Source organism: Myotis myotis, unplaced genomic scaffold, assembly GCF_014108235.1.
Source record: "Myotis myotis isolate mMyoMyo1 unplaced genomic scaffold, mMyoMyo1.p scaffold_m19_p_22, whole genome shotgun sequence".
Classification (NCBI taxonomy): Eukaryota; Metazoa; Chordata; class Mammalia; order Chiroptera; family Vespertilionidae; genus Myotis; species Myotis myotis.
In genome coordinates, this window is record NW_023416327.1 from 2,064,382 (window position 1) to 2,083,072 (window position 18,691).

At 56.9% G+C, this 18,691-nt stretch overlaps 1 protein-coding gene across 1 annotated transcript in view; it reads left to right on the forward strand.

The window, feature by feature from the left end:
• Nucleotides 1-535: 535 nt before the first annotated feature.
• VIPR2 (vasoactive intestinal peptide receptor 2) overlaps nucleotides 536-18,691 on the forward strand; it is a 37,936-nt gene continuing 19,780 nt past the window's right edge. The window contains exons 1-4 of the mRNA XM_036355516.1: nucleotides 536-686; nucleotides 3,115-3,214; nucleotides 15,766-15,882; nucleotides 16,467-16,564. Of these exons, the coding sequence (XP_036211409.1) occupies nucleotides 624-686; nucleotides 3,115-3,214; nucleotides 15,766-15,882; nucleotides 16,467-16,564 (378 nt within the window). The 5' untranslated portion in view covers nucleotides 536-623. The remainder of the gene's footprint in view (nucleotides 687-3,114; nucleotides 3,215-15,765; nucleotides 15,883-16,466; nucleotides 16,565-18,691) is intronic.

Sequence of the window (18,691 nt, forward strand, 5' to 3'; positions counted from 1 at the left end):
CACACAGACACACACACACACACACAGACACACACACAGACACAGACACACACGAACACACACACACACAGACACACAGACACAGACACACACACGAACACACACACACACACGAACACACACACACACACGCACACACACACACACACACACACACGCATCCAATTTTCTTAATTTTCAGTTGCCCCAACACAACCTCACGGGTTCCGCAGGCAGCCCACCATCCTAACTGGGTTTCTGCGTCTTTCTTGGGTGTCTGGGCTGTTCAATGAGGAGCCTGCAATAGGCACATGTCCTCCGCGGTTCAGCCGGCTGGCTCCCTGTCCCAAGCGGGTGGAGGTGTCACTCCCAGCCCCTCTCTCCGGACCTCTCCGCTCCGACTTGGCGGCAATGCGCGCCCTTGGCCACCGGTGCGCATTCCTCACCTGCTCCCCCGCTGCTGACCAGGGAGAGGGGGGGCCTCGGGAGAGGGAGCGCGGGGTGGAGGCGGGGGCCGCGGGGCGGGGCGCGGGCCAGGGGCGCGGAGGGGCGGGACCAGAAGCTCAGGCCGCAGGCGGCAGCTGCGGGGTGTGCGGTCCAGGGAGCCGCGAGCTGCGCGCCCATGTCGAAGCCGCGGAGCCGAGATGAGGGCGCCGGCGCTGCTGCCGCCCGCGCTGCTGACCTGCTGCGGCTGGCTGCTCGCCCCGGTGAGTGCGCCGCGCGCCCCGACCCCCGACCGCCGCCCCGCTCCCGGCCCCCCGCCACTCACCCCTTCGCCGAGCCCGGACCGCCGCCCCGCTCCCGGGACCCCCCTCCCCACTCACCCCTTCGCCGCGCCCTCCCGAGTCCGGGCAGCAGGACCCCCGGCGCCGCGAGGAACCGGACAGGAGCCGGGCGGGAAGCGGTGACCGCCTCCTCCCTGCCGCCCTCCCGGACCTGCGGGACCGGGACCCCGTGGGGCCGTGCGTGGGGATGGGCTGCGCCACCGGCGGGGGCGCGTTTCGGAGGGAAAAGGGAGTCTCCCGCCCGGGAACCTGCTGCTGGTTTTGCTGTTTTCGTCTCAGCGAGACGCGATGGGCCCAGGAAACTTTCCTGTTGGAATTATTCTGCTTTGATTTTGTTTATTATTATATAAGAGCAGGAAATGATACACTGAACTGAAATTTGTTCAATCTGTGCATTATATTACTTCTCAAGAATCGTCCTTTTCTTTGAAGACCTTTTAAAAAAAGCTGTAAGCTGCACTGCCCGGGGGTCACAGCCGGGTGGGTGGTCTCTAGTGATTCACGCACCTTCTTAGCGCTAAGAAGCTGGAATTGCCAGACATTTTTGGATTTAGGGGTGTGAACCTACACCCCCTGTGCTATAAGGCATCCATCCCCGCCCCCCAGTACTCAGTGTTGGCTGGAGCTGGGCCAACAGTAAAAGCGGAATTTTGTTCAGACGTCCCCAGCCAACCCTGTGAGTACTGGGGACGCGGGGGGGGGGGGGGGGGGGCGGCGGGGGTCGGCGGTCGGCGGTAAGAAAAGAGAGAGTCTGGGCCGCTGCACAGAGGACCGCTGTCCAGGTCAGCGCTTTGGAAAAGGCAGTCGCTTGGGTGGGAGCACAGCACAGGCACAGAGGAGGTGCCGTACAACTGTGCGCCTGAAACCTGTATAATTTTGTTAACCAGTGTCACCCCAATAAATTTAATAAAAAGGAGGAGCTAGTGTTAAAAGTACCCAGAATTATGGCTAATGTTGCTTTAACTTCTCAGATGCCCCAGAATAAGTGATCGCTCTTCATGTTCCACGAATGTCAGGCATTATGTCTTTTAATGCCTTAACAATTTTTTTTTCTTTTTTAAGTCAATAGAATGTCCCTAATCCTGAAATTTAAACCCACGACTGTTTACATGGGAAAAGCGTGGCCGATGGGAAGCCAGGCCTTTGTCCAGCTGGTGGCTGCCCAGTGCTGATCCTGGGGAAACCAGCTTCGGGCTTTTTTAAAAGATGCAGATGGACATGCTGAAAGCATCAGCATTCAGTTTCCTGTCCACTTCTCTTAGGAACCTTGTTCCTGGCGGGAAGCTTAATGGACTCCTTTCCATAGGGTTATCAGCAGTAGGATAACGAAACAAGTGGCTAGAACAGCCGTGGGCAAATTACGGCCCGCGGGCCGATCCGGCCCGTTTGAAATGAATAAAACTATTGAAATAAAAGACCGTACCCTTTTATGTAATGATGTTTACTTTGAATTTATATTAGTTCACACAAACACTCCATCCATGCTTTTGTTCGGCCCTCCGGTCCAGTTTAAGAACGCATTGTGGCCCTCGAGTCAGAAAGTTTGCCCACCCCTGGGCTAGAACGTGCCCAAGCGCATGACTTTCTTTAATAAAAGCAGAATTTTGTTCAGACGTGGGAGGGGTGCCCAGCCCCGGCCAACACTGTGAGTACTGGGGCAGGGGCGGGGGGGCCTCTGCACAGACAGAGCAGCCGTGTCTCAGGACAGAGGCCCTTAGCCAGCGCGGCCTCTCTCTGTGTCACGTCTCAGCTCCTCAAGGTCGTGTTCAGTGGCAGGGATGTGACTGCCCACCTGCCCTCTGCCCACCTCCCCTCTCATCTTTTTCGAAAAGCTCCTGCAGGCCGAGCGCTGAGGTGGAGTTTCTAACGTGACCTGCAGCCTCAGGATGAGGTTATCCTGACGGGCCGTGCTGTGCTGGGAGGCGGCCCTTACCCACGGCTGCTGGCTGCTGGGCAGCGCTGCTGGGGGTGGTCTCGCCAGTGAACACGGATTCACTGTCAGTAAATCAGGGCTACAACACGGAGGACGCGAATATTGAAAGGTTATTGGGTTAAAGAGCTCTATTGCCGCCAAATCGTACACTAACAACATGCCATGCGCTCTGTGAGTTGCTTCCTGTTCAGAAGACGTGCTGTTAGGTTTTATATCTGTGTTATGTTTCCTTCACAAAGGAAACAGTGTAGCTTTTCAAGATAATGCTGCCAGAAACATGCAGGTGATCGCTTTCAAATGAGTGTTAGTTTGGAAGCAGTTTAACACTCCAGTTTGGGGGTTTTTATGAACATTTGCTTGAGTGTCCGCTTAGGGTGGAATTTTTACTTATTTCTGTTTTTTTAAAACCTTGACCAGGTGAACAGCGTTCACCCCGAATGCCAAATTCATCTGGAAATACAGGAGGAGGAAACAAAATGTGCAGAACTTCTAACGGCTCACACAGAGACACACAAAGGTAAGGCGGGCTCGGCGAGTGAGGTGCCCGTGATGGGCACCCTGGCAGGCAAACAGCTCACACCTCACTCTGCAAACAGGTGCTTCAGGTCACCTGTATCTTTTTAAAAAGGTCTATTTTCAGGCTTTTTAATAAACTTCTGGTAAAACTCATATGGAGGGGAAGTCTCTCACATAAACTTTTAAAAAGAAAGCTTAAGTCCTTAACAGAAACTGTTTCCATGGTTTGAAACAATAGCAACTGTTACTAAAATAATTTCATGAATGTAGCCATGCTTTATAAAAGCAACTCCGTTTTCCAGGAGTGTTTATCTGATTTCTTGTATTTTAAATTCTTAGTGACATCACAGATAATTTTGGTCCAGTTAAAAACAATGGAAACTTATCAGAACTCAAACAGGAAAAGGAGATTTTTGTTCTCCTGAAGACAGGCCTAGTGTCAATGCAGTGAACATGGTGGTTTTATTTCCTTCCGATCAGAGCAGAGATGCCGGGCAGCAGGCCCTGAGCTGACACATGCACATGGTGTAGCCACAGAAGGTCTGGCGTGACCACAGGTTATAAACAGTAGCAAGACCTTCCTCATTCGGCTTTCCTTCTCTCTGGTCTGTGTCATTAGTTTATCCTCTTCAAGGAAAAAATTAAAGTCAAAGTAAGGCGATGTATTAGAACAGCCGGTGGGCTGGGAGGAGCACAGGCCATCGCTGGGAGGGCTCTGTGCAGACCGGGCTCCGTGCAGACCGGGCTCCGTGCACACTGGGCTCCGTGCCGACGGGGCTCCGTGCACACTGGGCTCCGTGCCGACCGGGCTCCGTGCACACTGGGCTCCGTGCCGACCGGGCTACGTGCAAAATGGGCTCCGTGCCGACCGGGCTCCATGCACACTGGGCTCTGTGCAGACCGGGCTCCGTGCACACCGGGCTCCGTGCAGACCAGGCTCCGTGCACACTGGGCTCCGTGCCGACCGGGCTCCGTGCAGACCGGGCTCCGTGCACACCGGGCTCCGTGCACACCGGGCTTCGTGGACACTGGGCTCCGTGCAGACCGGGCTCCGTGCACACCGGGCTCCGTGCACACCGGGCTTCGTGCACACGGGGCTCCGTGCAGACCGGGCTCCGTGCCGACCGGGCTCCGTGCACACTGGGCTCCGTGCAGACCGGGCTCCGTGCCGACCGGGCTCCGTGCAGACCGGGCTCCGTGTAGACCGGGCTCCGTGCACACCGGGCTCCCTGCACACGGGGCTCCGTGCACACTGGGCTCCGTGCACACTGGGCTCCGTGCCGACCGGGCTCCGTGCACACTGGGCTCCGTGCAGACCGGGCTCCGTGCCGACTGGGCTCCGTGCACATTGGGCTCCGTGCCGACCGGGCTCCGTGCACACTGGGCTCCGTGCCGACCGGGCTCCGTGCAGACCGGGCTCCGTGCCGACCGGGCTCCGTGCAGACCGGGCTCCGTGCAGACCGGGCTCCGTGCAGACCGGGCTCCGTGCACACTGGGCTCCGTGCACACCGGGCTTCGTGCACACTGGGCTCCGTGCACACCGGGCTCCGTGCACACTGGGCTCCGTGCACACCGGGCTTCGTGCACACTGGGCTCCGTGCAGACCGGGCTCCGTGCCGACCGGGCTCCGTGCACACTGGGCTCCGTGCAGACCGGGCTCCGTGCACACTGGGCTCCGTGCCGACCGGGCTCCGTGCAGACCGGGCTCCGTGTAGACCAGGCTCCGTGCACACCGGGCTCCGTGCACACGGGGCTCCGTGCAGACCGGGCTCCGTGCACACTGGGCTCCGTGCCGACCGGGCTCCGTGCACACTGGGCTTCGTGCCGACCGGGCTCCGTGCACACTGGGCTCCGTGCACACTGGGCTCCGTGCACACTGGGCTTCGTGCCGACCGGGCTCCGTGCACACTGGGCTCCGTGCTGACCGGGCTCCGTGCCGACCGGGCTCCGTGCACACTGGGCTCCGTGCCGACCGGGCTCCGTGCACACTGGGCTCCGTGCCGACCGGGCTCCGTGCCCACCGGGCTCCGTGCCGACCGGGCTCCGTGCACACCGGGCTCCGTGCCGACCGGGTTCCGTGCACACCGGGCTCCATGCAGACCGGGCTCCGTGCACACAGGGCTCCGTGCACACCGGGCTCCGTGCCGACCGGGCTCCGTGCAGACCGGGCTCGGTGCACACTGGGCTCCGTGCAGACCGGGCTCCGTGCACACCGGGCTCCGTGCCGACCGGGCTCCATGCACACCGGGCTCCATGCAGACCGGGCTTCGTGCACACTGGGCTCCGCGCAGACCGGGCTCCGTGCACACCGGGCTCCGTGCACACTGGGCTCCGTGCAGACCGGGCTCCGTGCAGACCGGGCTCCGTGCACACTGGGCTCCGTGCACACCGGGCTCCGTGCAGACCGGGCTCCGTGCAGACCGGGCTCCGTGCACACTGGGCTCCGTGCAGACCGGGCTCCGTGCACACCGGGCTCCGTGCCGACCGGGCTCCGTGCACACCGGGCTCCATGCATACCGGGCTCCGTGCACACTGGGCTCCGTGCACACCGGGCTCCGTGCCGACCGGGCTCCGTGCAGACCGGGCTCCGTGCACACTGGGCTCCATGCAGACCGGGCTCCGTGCCGACCGGGCTCCGTGCAGACCGGGCTCCGTGCACACTGGGCTCCATGCAGACCGGGCTCCGTGCAGACCGGGCTCCGTGCACACCGGGCTCCATGCAGACCGGGCTCTGTGCCGACCGGGCTCCGTGCACACTGGGCTCTGTGCACACCGGGCTCCATGCAGACCGGGCTCCGTGCACACCGGGCTCTGTGCACACCGGGCTCCGTGCAGACCGGGCTCCGTGCACACCGGGCTCCGTGCACACCGGGCTCCGTGCACACCGGGCTCCATGCCGACCGGGCTCCGTGCACACCGGGCTCCGTGCACACCGGGCTCCGTGCAGACCGGGCTCCGTGCCGACCGGGCTCCGTGCACACCGGGCTCCGTGCACACCGGGCTCCGTGCCGACCGGGCTCCGTGCACACCGGGCTCCGTGAACACCGGGCTCCGTGCCGACCGGGCTCCGTGCACACCGGGCTCCGTGCAGACTGTGCTTCCTGCTGACCGGGCTCCGTGCAGACGGCCCTGCCCAGTAGAAACAGTAGAGGAGCCACTTGGGTAGCTTTGGATTTTCTAGGGGCCACATTAAAACAAGTAAAAAGAAACACATGCGATTAGTCTAACAAACATGTTATGTGCCCAAATATGTCTAAATTGTTACCATTCCCACTGCTGATGAATATGAAATGTTAAGGGGAATTTTTACATTTTCTTTTGTGTCACGTTGGGACCTGCCGCTTGTGTTGGTGCCGGCCTCGCTCGGGGCTCCTCGGCCTGAGGACGGGTCCGCATCCTGCGGTGCCGGCGGCCACGCCTCCTCGGGGGCTCGCTGTGTCCAGGGAAAGGCTGAGGGAGCCGCTCAGCTCACAGCAGACAGGGACTCGGTCCTGAGCAAAGCCACGGACTGACCGTCGGTCCTACAGGATCAAAGAGACATGGGTCCCGCCAGCTGGGGCCTCGTGACAAAGCAGTCGTCATGTCCACTGGGTCCGCTCCCTCAGTGGAATCCCGGAGATGTAGGAAGAGGACAGACTGAGAGGAGACAGAGTCGGCGGTTAGAATCACCTAGTTCGTGGCCAGGGACCCCACCTCCTCTCCCCACACCCTAGTGCAGGTGGCGGTCGAGGGTCCGGCAGAACCCTCCTTCCTGTAGGTAAGCCTTTGTGAAGCCTCAGGGGTGGGGCGCCCCCTGACAGCAGCTGAGCTGTCCACAGAGGGCTGGGAGCTGCCCACACATGGCATGGATTTGCCCAGCGCAGCCATGAGAGAAAGCACTTCCAGGCTCTGCCTTCTCCTCCCGGGCAAGTATTTGAGTCCCTGCAGCCGCTCCCGGACACACCTCCCAGGCCCATTCAGCTGGACACAGCCACTGCGGAGACGGGCAGGAGGGGTGTCGCCGTGACATCGCAGCCCGCGGGAGTCAGTTTTATGGCTGGTAAACTCAGCACACAGCCGAGCCCTCAGAGCTGGTGCAGGGAGGCTCCTGGGAGAATCTCAGTGTTTCCTTCCTCGTTTCTCTGATCTCCCGCCTTCAGCAAGCACGTCTGGTCAACAGTAGCGCATTGTCCCCCGGGGGGCAGAGCGATGCCCAGGACAGTCCCTGAGGACACCTCTCAGAGGGGTCAGGTGGATGGGCTGCCGGTGAAAGCCTGTGCCATTGACGCCGGACGGATGCTGTGGGGGAGACACGGGCAGGCTCAGGGCGTGAAGTCCCTGCCGCCCGCGATGGGATGTTCTGGCCCACAATCACGATGTCATGCAAGAGACACTTGAGTTCTGGCCGCCTTGGTTTCTGGTTGGCGCGTGTGGATGGGTGTGGCATGCCGCTAACCTGTGACTCTGTGGGGAGCACAGCTGTGAGCCCGGGGCTGTGGCCAGCGGTTCAGGAGTGCGGGCTGTGGGCACAGGGCCAGGCGAGGGCGGCTGGCCCAGGAGAGGAGGGGAGGTGGCGGTGTGCGGGTGGGCAGGGGAGCCGACGGGGGCGAGGGATGTGGTGCAGGGGGGACAGGTGCTCCTCAGCCCGCGCTCATTACTCTGAGGAAATGCAGGCACCAAACTGTCCAGCTTCCACTTTCAGAAAACATTAGAAATGCAAACTTTACATAAAATATTCCAAGCTCTTAAACGTGTGCAAGCGGCACTTAACCAGCTCTGTGAGCGGGTGGCAGGCAGGCCTGTGTGGCTGCGCCTCCCTGGTGCAGGGGACCAGCCTGCAGTCGGCTCAGCACCTTCCCTGTCCTCATGCCCACCTCCCCAACCCCCCACCCCCCGCCTCGGGCACCAGCTGGGAGGCTTCGGCCTTCTCACAGTGACAGGCCCGTCCTTGGGCATTTCCCTCAGCGAAGGCTCTGGGCGTTGAGGTTGGTGCCGCAGCGGAGGAGGCACGCGCAGCTGGCCCCACCTTCCCGCCGGCAGGAAGGGCACGCGAGCAGCTCAGGACTTGGGTGCAGAACTCCTTTTGTTCTTTCACTGCTAATGCTGCTCAGCCCAGATGCCAGGGGCGTCAGTAGTGCTGACCAGAATGGAGACCCTGGAGACAGGAAGGCAGCCCCGGGAGCGGCGTGTGCCACGCCCTCATAACACTGCTGGATGGATGTCCTGGACCGATCCTGGACGTCGCCAAGCCCTGACATAAATATAGGGGAGATTACCCGTGAACACAGGGGGGAGCCTGCCCCACCCCCGCCCCCTCCCCCTCGGAGTCCCAGCCTCTGGGCCCCACTGGGCCTCCGCGAAGCTCCCCAGCACTGCCCACCAGAGTTCCTGTGACACAACCGAGTCCCAAGTCGGCACGGACGTGGGAGGGACGGTTTTGAGAATCTTCACTGTATTATCAGGAAGCAGGGATGGATGGAGGTGACACAGCGAACGTCCTGGGGTAAAAGGCACTCGCATCCTGGAAGCAGCTTGCACCTGCTCAGCTTCCTGAACAGGCGGTTGCGCCCCAGGCCCCCCGAGGTGTGTCCTACAGCGCAGGCCTGACCAGGGCCCCACCACAGGCTTCATCGCGTCTGCTCGGCACAGCTCCTCAGCACATTTGGATGTTCAAGGTTCCTTGCCCTCAGGGTGTTCTTCAAACAGACAGGTTCAAACTGGTTCCTCTCTGTTCCTATGAAAACCCTTGGCTCAGGGAGCAGCTTCAACGTCAGTTCCAGTCCCAGGACATGCTCCCCACAATAAGCCTTGCCACCTGCAGACTCGAGCCCTGAGGTGGTCACGCGGCTGCTCTTTGTAGCGCCCAGGGGAACGGGCCCTGGTCTTTCCTGGGAACTAACCACTTGGGGGTCCAGGAATGGTCAGGTGTTGAGGGGTCTCTCAGCAGAGAGTCAAATTAGCCAGTGTGTGCACTGTCCTGTGCAGGCCCAGGGCAGAGTGGGCCTGAGGCAGAAAGCCCAGGAGGACACGGGGTGGGTCTACAGCAAGCGTGTCAAGCTCAAAGGCTAACACGGCCAAACATACAAGGTGGAAGTGTGTGTGGCCACATAAAAACAGAAGCTTCAATTTTTCACAGAAACATAGGTTTATTTCAATAGAGACATGCTGAATACAAAGGGCTGAAATAAATGAGTCATTGTTAACATAAAATAATAGAACATTTTAATAAAAATTAATATTTTTTGAATGACAAATACACATCTATCAACAAGTGAATCTAAAAATCAAGTGAATAAATAATCTGATGAACAGAGTAAACTGATGAACATAATAGAACCAGGGGCATAGAAAGGGAGTGGACTGACTATTCTCTGGGGGAAAGGGGTGTGGGGGTGCAGGAAGAGACTGGACAAAAATCGTGCACCTATGGATGAGGACAGTGTGGGGGGTAAGGGCAGAGGGTGGGGTGGGAACTGGGTGGAGGAGAGCTATGGGGGGAAAAAAGGAACAACTGTAATAATCTGAATAATAAAGATTTAATTTAAAAAAAATTAATATTTTTTCTTGAACATTAACTTACCAGACACTGAATAACTGCACAAATTAATAAGCATAATGCAAATAAACCTATTTTTCTTGTTCTCCGAAAGCAAATTATTTCCTGTTGTGCACACGAAACAAGTCAGTATAAGACTAAGGAGAGAACCAAGATGGCGGCATAGGTAAACACCAGAGATTGCTGCCTCGCACAACCACTTCAAAAATACAACTAAAAGACAGAACGGACATCATCCAGAACCACAGGAAGGCTGGGTGAGTGGAAATTCTGCAACTAGAAGGAAAGAGAAAAGCACACCGAGACTCAGAGGAGGTGCGGTGCGGAAGTAAAATACTAAGGTGCGGAGTGCATGTGGAGCGGGCTGGCGGCTGAGGTCACAATTGTCTTTTTCAATTGGGAGGGAGTCTCAGGCTCTGAGCTCCAGTTCCGGGCAAGTCTCTGGGGACCCAGACTCATGCGGGAGAAACGGGACTGTCTGGCATCAGTTGGAACTCGAGGGCAGCTTTCTCTCAGGGGCCTCTGAGGACAGGCCTGAGAGCAACCACACTGCTTGCTCCGCCCACCCTGTTGATCCCTGGGACCCCCGCCCCGCCCAAGCCCTGCACAGAGGCTTTTGCATATGAAAGGCCCAGCCCTTTGTAATCTGAAAATTACTTAACAAACTACAGCTGCCCCAAGGCCCCAGGGCAACTTGCATTGCTTTACAGCTGGCTTCTGCTGGGTAGCCTCAGGCAAAGGCTAAATTAGCACCTCCTTAGATCCAAGAGCCAGTGTACCCAGTGGTCAGAGTGGGACCATCCAATTACAACTCCACAGATCCATAAGGGACACACTCAGGGGGCAGACTCAGTGAGCACCAAAGCCCCACTGAAGCAAGTCTTGCCCCATAAGGGTGTCTTCAGCACAGAAGTTCTCCCACTGCAGACACAGCTGATTCTCACAGACAATTGGCCTGGAGGTCAAATCCTCCCAGTGTTACCTACAACAATCAAGGCTTAACTACAACAAGACTGTGCACAAAGCCCACAAAGGGGTGCACCAAGAGTGTCTACCTCAGGTAATTGGGGAGGCTGAGCCACTGGGCCCTTTAGGACACCTAGTACAGAAAGCCACTCTTTTGACACAGAGAAGCATAAAAAATGCCGAGACAAAGAAACAGGACACAAATGACAGAAATGGAGGAAAGCAAACTACTGGATATAGAGTTCAAACCACACTTTTAAGGTTTTTCAAAAACTTTCTAGAAACCGCCAATAAATGTAGTGAGATCCTCAAGAAATCTAGTGAGACCCTCGATGTTGTGATAAAGGACCAACTAGAAATTAAGCATACACTGACTGAAATAAAGAATATTATACTGACTCCCAACAGCAGACCAGAGGATCGCAAGAATCAAGTCAAAGATTTGAAATGCGAAGAAGGAAAAAACACCCAACCGGAAAAGCAAAATGAAAAAAGAATCCAAAAATACGAAGATAGTGTAAGGAGCCTCTGGGACAGCTTCAAGTGTACCAACATCCGAATTATAGGGGTGCCAGAAGATGAGAGAGACCAAGATATTGAAAACCTATTTGAAGAAATAATGACAGAAAACTTCCCCTACCTGGTGAAAGAAATGGACTTACAAGTCCAGGAAGTGCAGAGAACCCCAAACAAAAGGAATCCAAAGAGGACCACACCAAGACACATCATAATTAAAATGCCAAGAGCAAAAGACAAAGAGAGAATCTTAAAAGCAGCAAGAGAAAGAAAGTCAGTTACCTACAAGGGAGTACCCATACGACTATCAGCTGATTTCTCAACAGAAACTTAGCAGGCCAGAAGGGAGTGGCAAGAAATATTCATAGTGATGAATACCAAGAACCTACAACCAAGCTTACTCTACCCAGCAAAGCTATCATTCAGAATTGAAGGTCAGATAAAGAGCTTCACAGATAAGGAAAAGCTAAAAGAGTTCATCACAACCAAACCAGTATTATATGAAATGCTGAAAGGTATCCTTTAAGAAGAGGAAGAAGAAGAAAAAGGTAAAGATACAAATTATGAACAACAAATATGCATCTATCAACAAGTGAATCTAAAAATCAAGTGAATAAATAATCTGATGAACAGAGTAAACTGGTGATTATAATAGAATCAGGGACATAGAAAGGGAGTGGACTGACTATTCTTGGGGGGGGGGAAGGGTTGCGGGGGATGCGGGAAGAGACTGGACAAAAATCGTGCACCTATGGATGAGGACAGTGGGTGGGGAGTGAGGGCGGAGGGTGGGGTGGGAACTGGGAGGAGGGGAGTTATGGGGGGAAAAAAAGAGGAACAAATGTAATAATCTGAACAATAAAGATTTAATTTAAAAAAAAAAAAGACTAATGAAGTGGCCATCAGCTGCTTAAAATATTCGTTGCTAGTATTAGTGGAGAGAAATGGTGCACCTGTGCGTAAGGGAAATGAACGCAACATGATTACAGTAATCAATCATTAGTGAATGTTGTAGTTTGTTATTAATAACTAGTGGCTCGGTGCACAAATTTGTGCACAGTGAAAGAAAATTAATTAGAAGAAATATTTTAATATTGCTATTTGCCCTTTCTCTGTAATAGAAGTGTCAACCAAATTCACGATCGGCAATGGCAGATGGAAACACACATGTGCAATTGGCGGCAGCAAGAGCGTTATATGTATCACATATGCGCGAGCCTTTTATAAATATAGAATAAACTTGCTTAATTAGACCTGTTTTCTAATGTAGCTAAACTTTTTCCAGCTCAGTGAAGCACCCCAACAGGTAATTGTCAGAAATACAGCAGTAAATATCAACATGAAGCAGATTATTATTGTAGATCACCCAGGGAGAACAAAGGGTGAAATATTTAACTGCAGCAGTGTTTGACTATATTCTGCGCAGTGAGAAAACCTGAAGTCATTTTCAAGGTTCACCATTTCTTATTTCTTTTCAGTCGGGTCAAGTTTCTAAGCTTTCTAAATCTCTGTTTTCCGGCTAATGAAAAGAAAATAGGATTCCACTGAGTCTTCTATCTACCTACTCCAGGACTTCTGTGAGGATCAAATGAGATGAGGCACAGGAAATGCTTCACAGACATTTGGTTAAAGTGTAAAATGTTTCCACCTGGCTATAAAGCAAGTCGTGTTCCTGGGCTGAAGAAACTGCAAGGAGGCTAGTTGCGAGGGAGAGGAAGCTGGGTGTTGCTATGTGATGTCATTACTGTTTCTGGACTGTGGGCTGCATTTTGCACCATGGGGTCTGGGCAGCGTCGGATGCAGTTTGGTGGGCTGTTGCTCTGGGGTGGTGGCAGGGCCTTTGTCCCACTTGGAGGAAGCCGAGTATTGCTTTGTGGGCACCAGGTCCACAATGCCATTTCTCTGTGTGTGTCACGGCAGCTCCTGCATTGAGCATCTGCCCCCTGGTGGTCAGTGCACGACATAGCAACCAAACAGTCAGACACTTAGCCTATTAGCCTTTTATATATTGCTAGAGGCCCGGTGCAGGAAATTCATGCAAGAGTAGGCCTTCCTTCTCCTGGCTGCCAGCACTGGCTTCCCTCTCAGCCCAGGCTTCATCTGGGAGGTCGTCTGGAAGAATGTCCGGTCTAATTAGCATATTATGCTTTTATTATTATAGATAGATTATGTATAATGGGATATTGTAAAAATTAAGTTATGAAATTTTTATTAAAATGTTTCTTACAGGCTGTTATATTGGCTTTGCTACAAAATATTCGTTGTGGGCTGCATGAGGCCTGCAGGCCATGAGTTTGACATGCTTGGTCTATAGGCCCCGAGGCCCTGAGGGAGATGGCTGCGCAGGGTGCACGGATCTCCTGCGCAGGAAGAGGTCATAGAACAGGGCACCCTGTCTGTGGTCTTTGGACACCCAGTGCCCACTAACCTAGGGCATCTGCTGTGAGGGGTGCATGCTGTCCCGCTTCCCAGCCCCGGGCTGGAGGACAGGCCTGTGTTTACTGCTCTGGGCGCCTCCCTGAAGGGACAGGGCAGCAGACAGCACCTCCTCCGGGCCGCCTGCATCCTCCAGCAGCGGAGTCTGCTTGGCTGGGAGTCAGGTTCCAGCAAATGGCCAGGTTCACGGGGAAGGACATAGCCGCTTTTTAAAAAGGAACTTGCCAACCCCATTGGTGAGTCACTCCATCTGGCTCTGAGGCCTTTAGGTCGGTGGCAGGCTGGGGTTCTGGGATAGGAAGCAGCCAGAGGCGCTGACCAACCTGGAGGTCACTCATCTTTCTAAAGACTGTCAGGTCGGAGGACCTTGGGCATCTCTTTGTTCAGCCCCTGGTGGGCGGAGAGGAGGCCCCTCTGCTTCCATCCACGGAGGGACTCAGACCCTAGCCGTCCAGACCCTCCTGGTGGCAGAAAGCGTGTGGGAACATCTGCTCAGCTTTGCTGCTGGTTTTTATCCGATTCAGGTTAAAAGGACGGAGGTGACTGAGACCAGCAGGCAGAGGGGCCAGCTGGAGGCCTTGCTGGACCGCGCGCGTGGCCCTGCAGCCCAGCCTCACTCCTCGCTCTCTCTGGGCCCTTCACTCGTGGCCTCCGTGGCCAGACAGGCCTCCCTCGGGGGACTCTTGGGACTTGGATGTAACTCCTTAGGGAGGACATCCTCACTGTCGCTCCCACCACACGTCCCACGACGGCCCCAAAAGCTGTTTGGTCCCTCGGGAGGTAGTGGTCCCTGCATGCTGACTGTAAAGCTGTTTTCCTGTGCAGTCGGCGGGGGGTCTGGCGCGGCCGTCACTGTTAGATTCTAGTTCACACTTTACTCTCTGTTGACGAGTCATGCCTGGGTTTACGTCACGACTCACCGTCACACAATGTCGGCCAGCATTCATGGGAGGGGCCTTCCCTTATCGCTGGACAAGGACAGGACAGGTCCAAGCCCTGGGGCACCTGTTAAGTCTGAATAACTAGACTCCCAAGGAACTCCCAACACTGTTTATGTCACAAATATTCTGGGTGTTGGTGGCTTGGAAATGGGGGTAATTGTGCTGAATCCACACCATGGAATATCAGGAAGCCTTTAAACATGAAGGTGCGCAGCATGAAAACACGTGTGACTCATTGTGAAGCAGGAGCAAGAAAGAGGTTGGTACATACAATGCCCTGCTTTGTAAAAACTTCGATGTGTACATGGCATATAACATGTCATAACGGCCCAAAGACAGGCCCCTCCCAGAGCTGGGACCAGGCGCCCTGCACCGGGGCGCGCCAGGGTCACTTCCCCAGCGGCCTCCCCACTGGGGAGGGCGGCTGAGAGGGCTGTTTGCGGAGAGGGTTTCTGTGGAGGGGGTTTGAAATGTTGCCTGTGGTTTATCACAGCTCAGCAACTGGGCTCCTCTTGGGACTGTACTCCTGGCTTTGGTCGGGGCCTGGCCGTGGCCACCTGGACGGAGGTATTGGGCTGCCGGGTGTTTACGAGTAAGTGCCCCCAGGTGACCGGCCGCACCAGGTCCTGCACAGGAGGGAGCTCCTCGTCAGCCCTGCTGTTTGCAGGCGGGGGCTCCGGGAGGGGCGCTGTAGTGGCGAGGCTCGGGGCACCTCTGCACCCCCTCCATCCCCCCCACCCCGAAACTCTGCTTGTGGTTCTGGGTGGAGGGGTACTGGGGCATTTGCTCTTAAAAGTGGCCTGACATCTTGGTGACAGAAACAGGCCCAGGGGACCCTGAGCCCCCAAACCTGAGACACAGAGATGCCTGTTTGATCACATCAGCAGGAAACATTTACTAATTCTATTGGCGCTCAGAAGGACTGTGCGGCTGGCTCACTCGGGACTTCCTACCACAGACCCAGTGGTTTTGCAAAGCCAATGAGAAGGAGCACACAGCTATGGCTATTCTCAGTAATATCATTGGTGCATGTTTATTTCACAGAAAAATAATTTGCAAGATAATTATCTAATGAACAGGCTTTCTGTTTGCAAAGCATTTACACAGACCCAATCCTCTGGGGCCACTGTGCCTCTGCCCCTCACCCCCGCCCTGCAGCCTGCAGCGGAGTCTGGGACAACCTCACGTGCTGGCGCCCCGCAGACATCGGCGAGACCGTCACGGTGCCCTGCCCCACGGTGTTCAAGGTGTTCAGCAGCCTCCACGGAAAACCAGGTACTTGGTCCGTGCGTGTCTGAGGGGCGCCTGGCGGTCGGCTTCTCCTTCCCTGCGGCCCCTGGGTTTAGGCGCAGGAGAGCTTCCGGCTGGGTCTCCCTCAGAGCAGCCTTAGGGGGAGGCGCCAGACCCGCAGACCAGAGCCCTGGAGTGGGTGTGGGGCAGGCAGGGGAGTGCAGTAACCTTGGCCATGACCCTGGAGGGAGGGAGGCGCGGGGCGTGAGGCTGGACGGCAGCGGCCTCGGCCCTGAACGGGCTCTGAGACGCGAGCACCTGCCTCCCCCTGAGTCTCCAGCACCTGGGAAGGGGCCTCCAGGCTTCCTCGCTGCACGGCCTCTGGGCCGCTCCCCGGAAGGGGGTTTGGTTTGGCCTCATCTTAAACGGCCCGGATTTTAGTAACATGAAGAAATCTGTCTGGAAACATAGACAGAGAAGAGCCTGGAGTTGGGAGGCTGCGGGAACCTGCTGTCGTCCTGGGCAGGTGTTCAGGGTATAGACTCGGAGAACAGACCGCTGGCGCCTGTACAGTGTGTGTGTGTGGGGGGGGGGGGGCGGGGGGCGGACGCCGGCACTCTCCCTTCCAGGGAACATCAGCAAGAACTGCACGAGCGCGGGCTGGTCACAGACCTTCCCGGACTTCATGGAGGCGTGCGGCTACCGTGACCCCGAGGACAGGAGCCAGGTGAGGCCGAGGCCCCGCTGCCTCTGGGGGACCCTCTCCTCGCCCGGCAGCGCTGCCTCTCCTGGGCCGGACGCCAGGTCGCCCGTGGGTGGGGGCAGGAGAGACAGCTCTCTCCACTGGCAGCCGTGCTGGGCGGCTCCACCTGCCTGAGATGAGCCCAAGAGCATCCTCTCGGCCGCGGGGTTTCTCTGCCGGGTTACCCTCCTCCTCATGTGGGCGGTGGGAGCCCTGAGCGGCGGAGGCAGATCCCCCGTGGCATCTCTGTCGCCTGGAGGCTGAGTCTGTCCGTCCGCTGGGCGGCTGCATCCTGGCCCGTCCCCTCTGCAAGCACCACAGGGCTGCACAGGTTCAGGGGCCAGGAGGTGGGAGCACAGGTCACAGGTCAGGGAGGCAAGGAGGGGGAGCACAGGTCACAGGTCAGGGAGGCAAGGAGGGGGAGCACAGGTCACAGGTCAGGGAGGCAAGGAGGGGGAGCACAGGTCACAGGTCAGGGAGGCAAGGAGGGGGAGCACAGGTCACAGGTCAGGGAGGCAAGGAGGGGGAGCACAGGTCACAGGTCAGGGAGGCAAGGAGGGGGAGCACAGGTCACAGGTCAGGGAGGCAAGGAGGGGGAGCACAGGTCACAGGTCAGGGAGGCAAGGAGGGGGAGCCCAGGTCACAGGTCACAGGTCACAGGTCAGGGAGGCGAGGAGGGGGAGCACAGGTCACAGGTCACAGGTCACAGGTCAGGGAGGCGAGGAGGGGGAGCACAGGTCACAGGTCAGGGAGGCGAGGAGGGGGAGCACAGGTCACAGGTCAGGGAGGCGAGGAGGGGGAGCACAGGTCACAGGTCAGGGAGGCGAGGAGGGGGAGCACAGGTCACAGGTCAGGGAGGCGAGGAGGGGAGCACAGGTCACAGGTCAGGGAGGCGAGGAGGGGAGCACAGTAGCCTTCCTGCGGTCCTGTGGCCTCCTAGCACCAGCACCGGCGTGCAGGGTGGCTTCCCTCGGCAATACCGGCCTCCGCCTCGGTCTCCCCCTGGTCCCACTGTGAGGGCGCCCCCAGCAAGACTGTCTGTAACACAGTGGGGCTCCTGAGGCCCTGCCTCGTGGAGCCAGGGCGTCCAGCTGATGCACCCCATCCAGTTTGAAGAGCTGTTTTCTTCTTAAACATTTCATAGATTCTGCAAATTTCATGAACACACAGTCCCTAACGGATTAGAAAGTCAAAACAGTTTAATGTATGAAAGTGGAGAAAACAACGGCCCAAAACCAAAACGATTGATTTTTTTTCCTGATGCAGCTTCCATGAATACTTTGAATACATGGTTGTTTGGGGCATTATTTCAAATGTGAAATCTGTGAGGTGCGTTCGCCCCGGGGCCAGGCCCATCCAGGGCAGGGGCGGGCCTGTCCGTGCCCGCCGGCTCTCAGTCCCCCTCACCTCACCCCTCACTTCTTCCCAGACCCAGGATTTCACTTAGGTTTCCTGCTCACACACAGCCAAACTCTGCCCTGGGTGTTTCGTGTGCAATCTTTGTTGGGTTAATTAAGTTCAAGGGAAAACAAAACAGCTTCCCCAAAAGCCCTCAGGGACAGCAGGCCCACAGCACGCGGGCACCTCTGCGGGCGTGCCAGGCGGTGCTCCCGGAGGCTCTGCAGTGTGTATGAGTTGCCACGGCTCTTGACTGAAGAACACATCTGCTAAATTTAGCTGAGAGCTGTCTGGCATTCCAGCCGACCCATGCATCAGGCGGACACATTTCTTCCATATTATGCCATAACCCTAAAAATACGGCCGCTTGCTCCCCGCAGCTTCCAGACACTGCCGTGACTCCCGCTCACCGCCACTGTCCCCTCCGGAAGGCCCCTCCCTGACCTGGAGCACACCACCCGCACCCTGTGCTCTGTGTCCCTTCGGGACGCGCCCGCCGGTGCCCAGCCGCCTGCGCGGGAGGCGGGAGAGGGCGGACTGGAGTGTCCTCGGACCTCACGTGGCTTCTTGCGGTGGCCGAGCTAGCTCAGCCGTGGCTCGGGCAGTGTCTCTGCTTCGCTTCACGGTGAAGGCAGAGGAACGGCCGGCCGCGGTGCTGAGGGCCAGTGAGCGCTGTCCTCATGCGCGGCTCCTCCGGGCGGGGTGGCCGGGAGG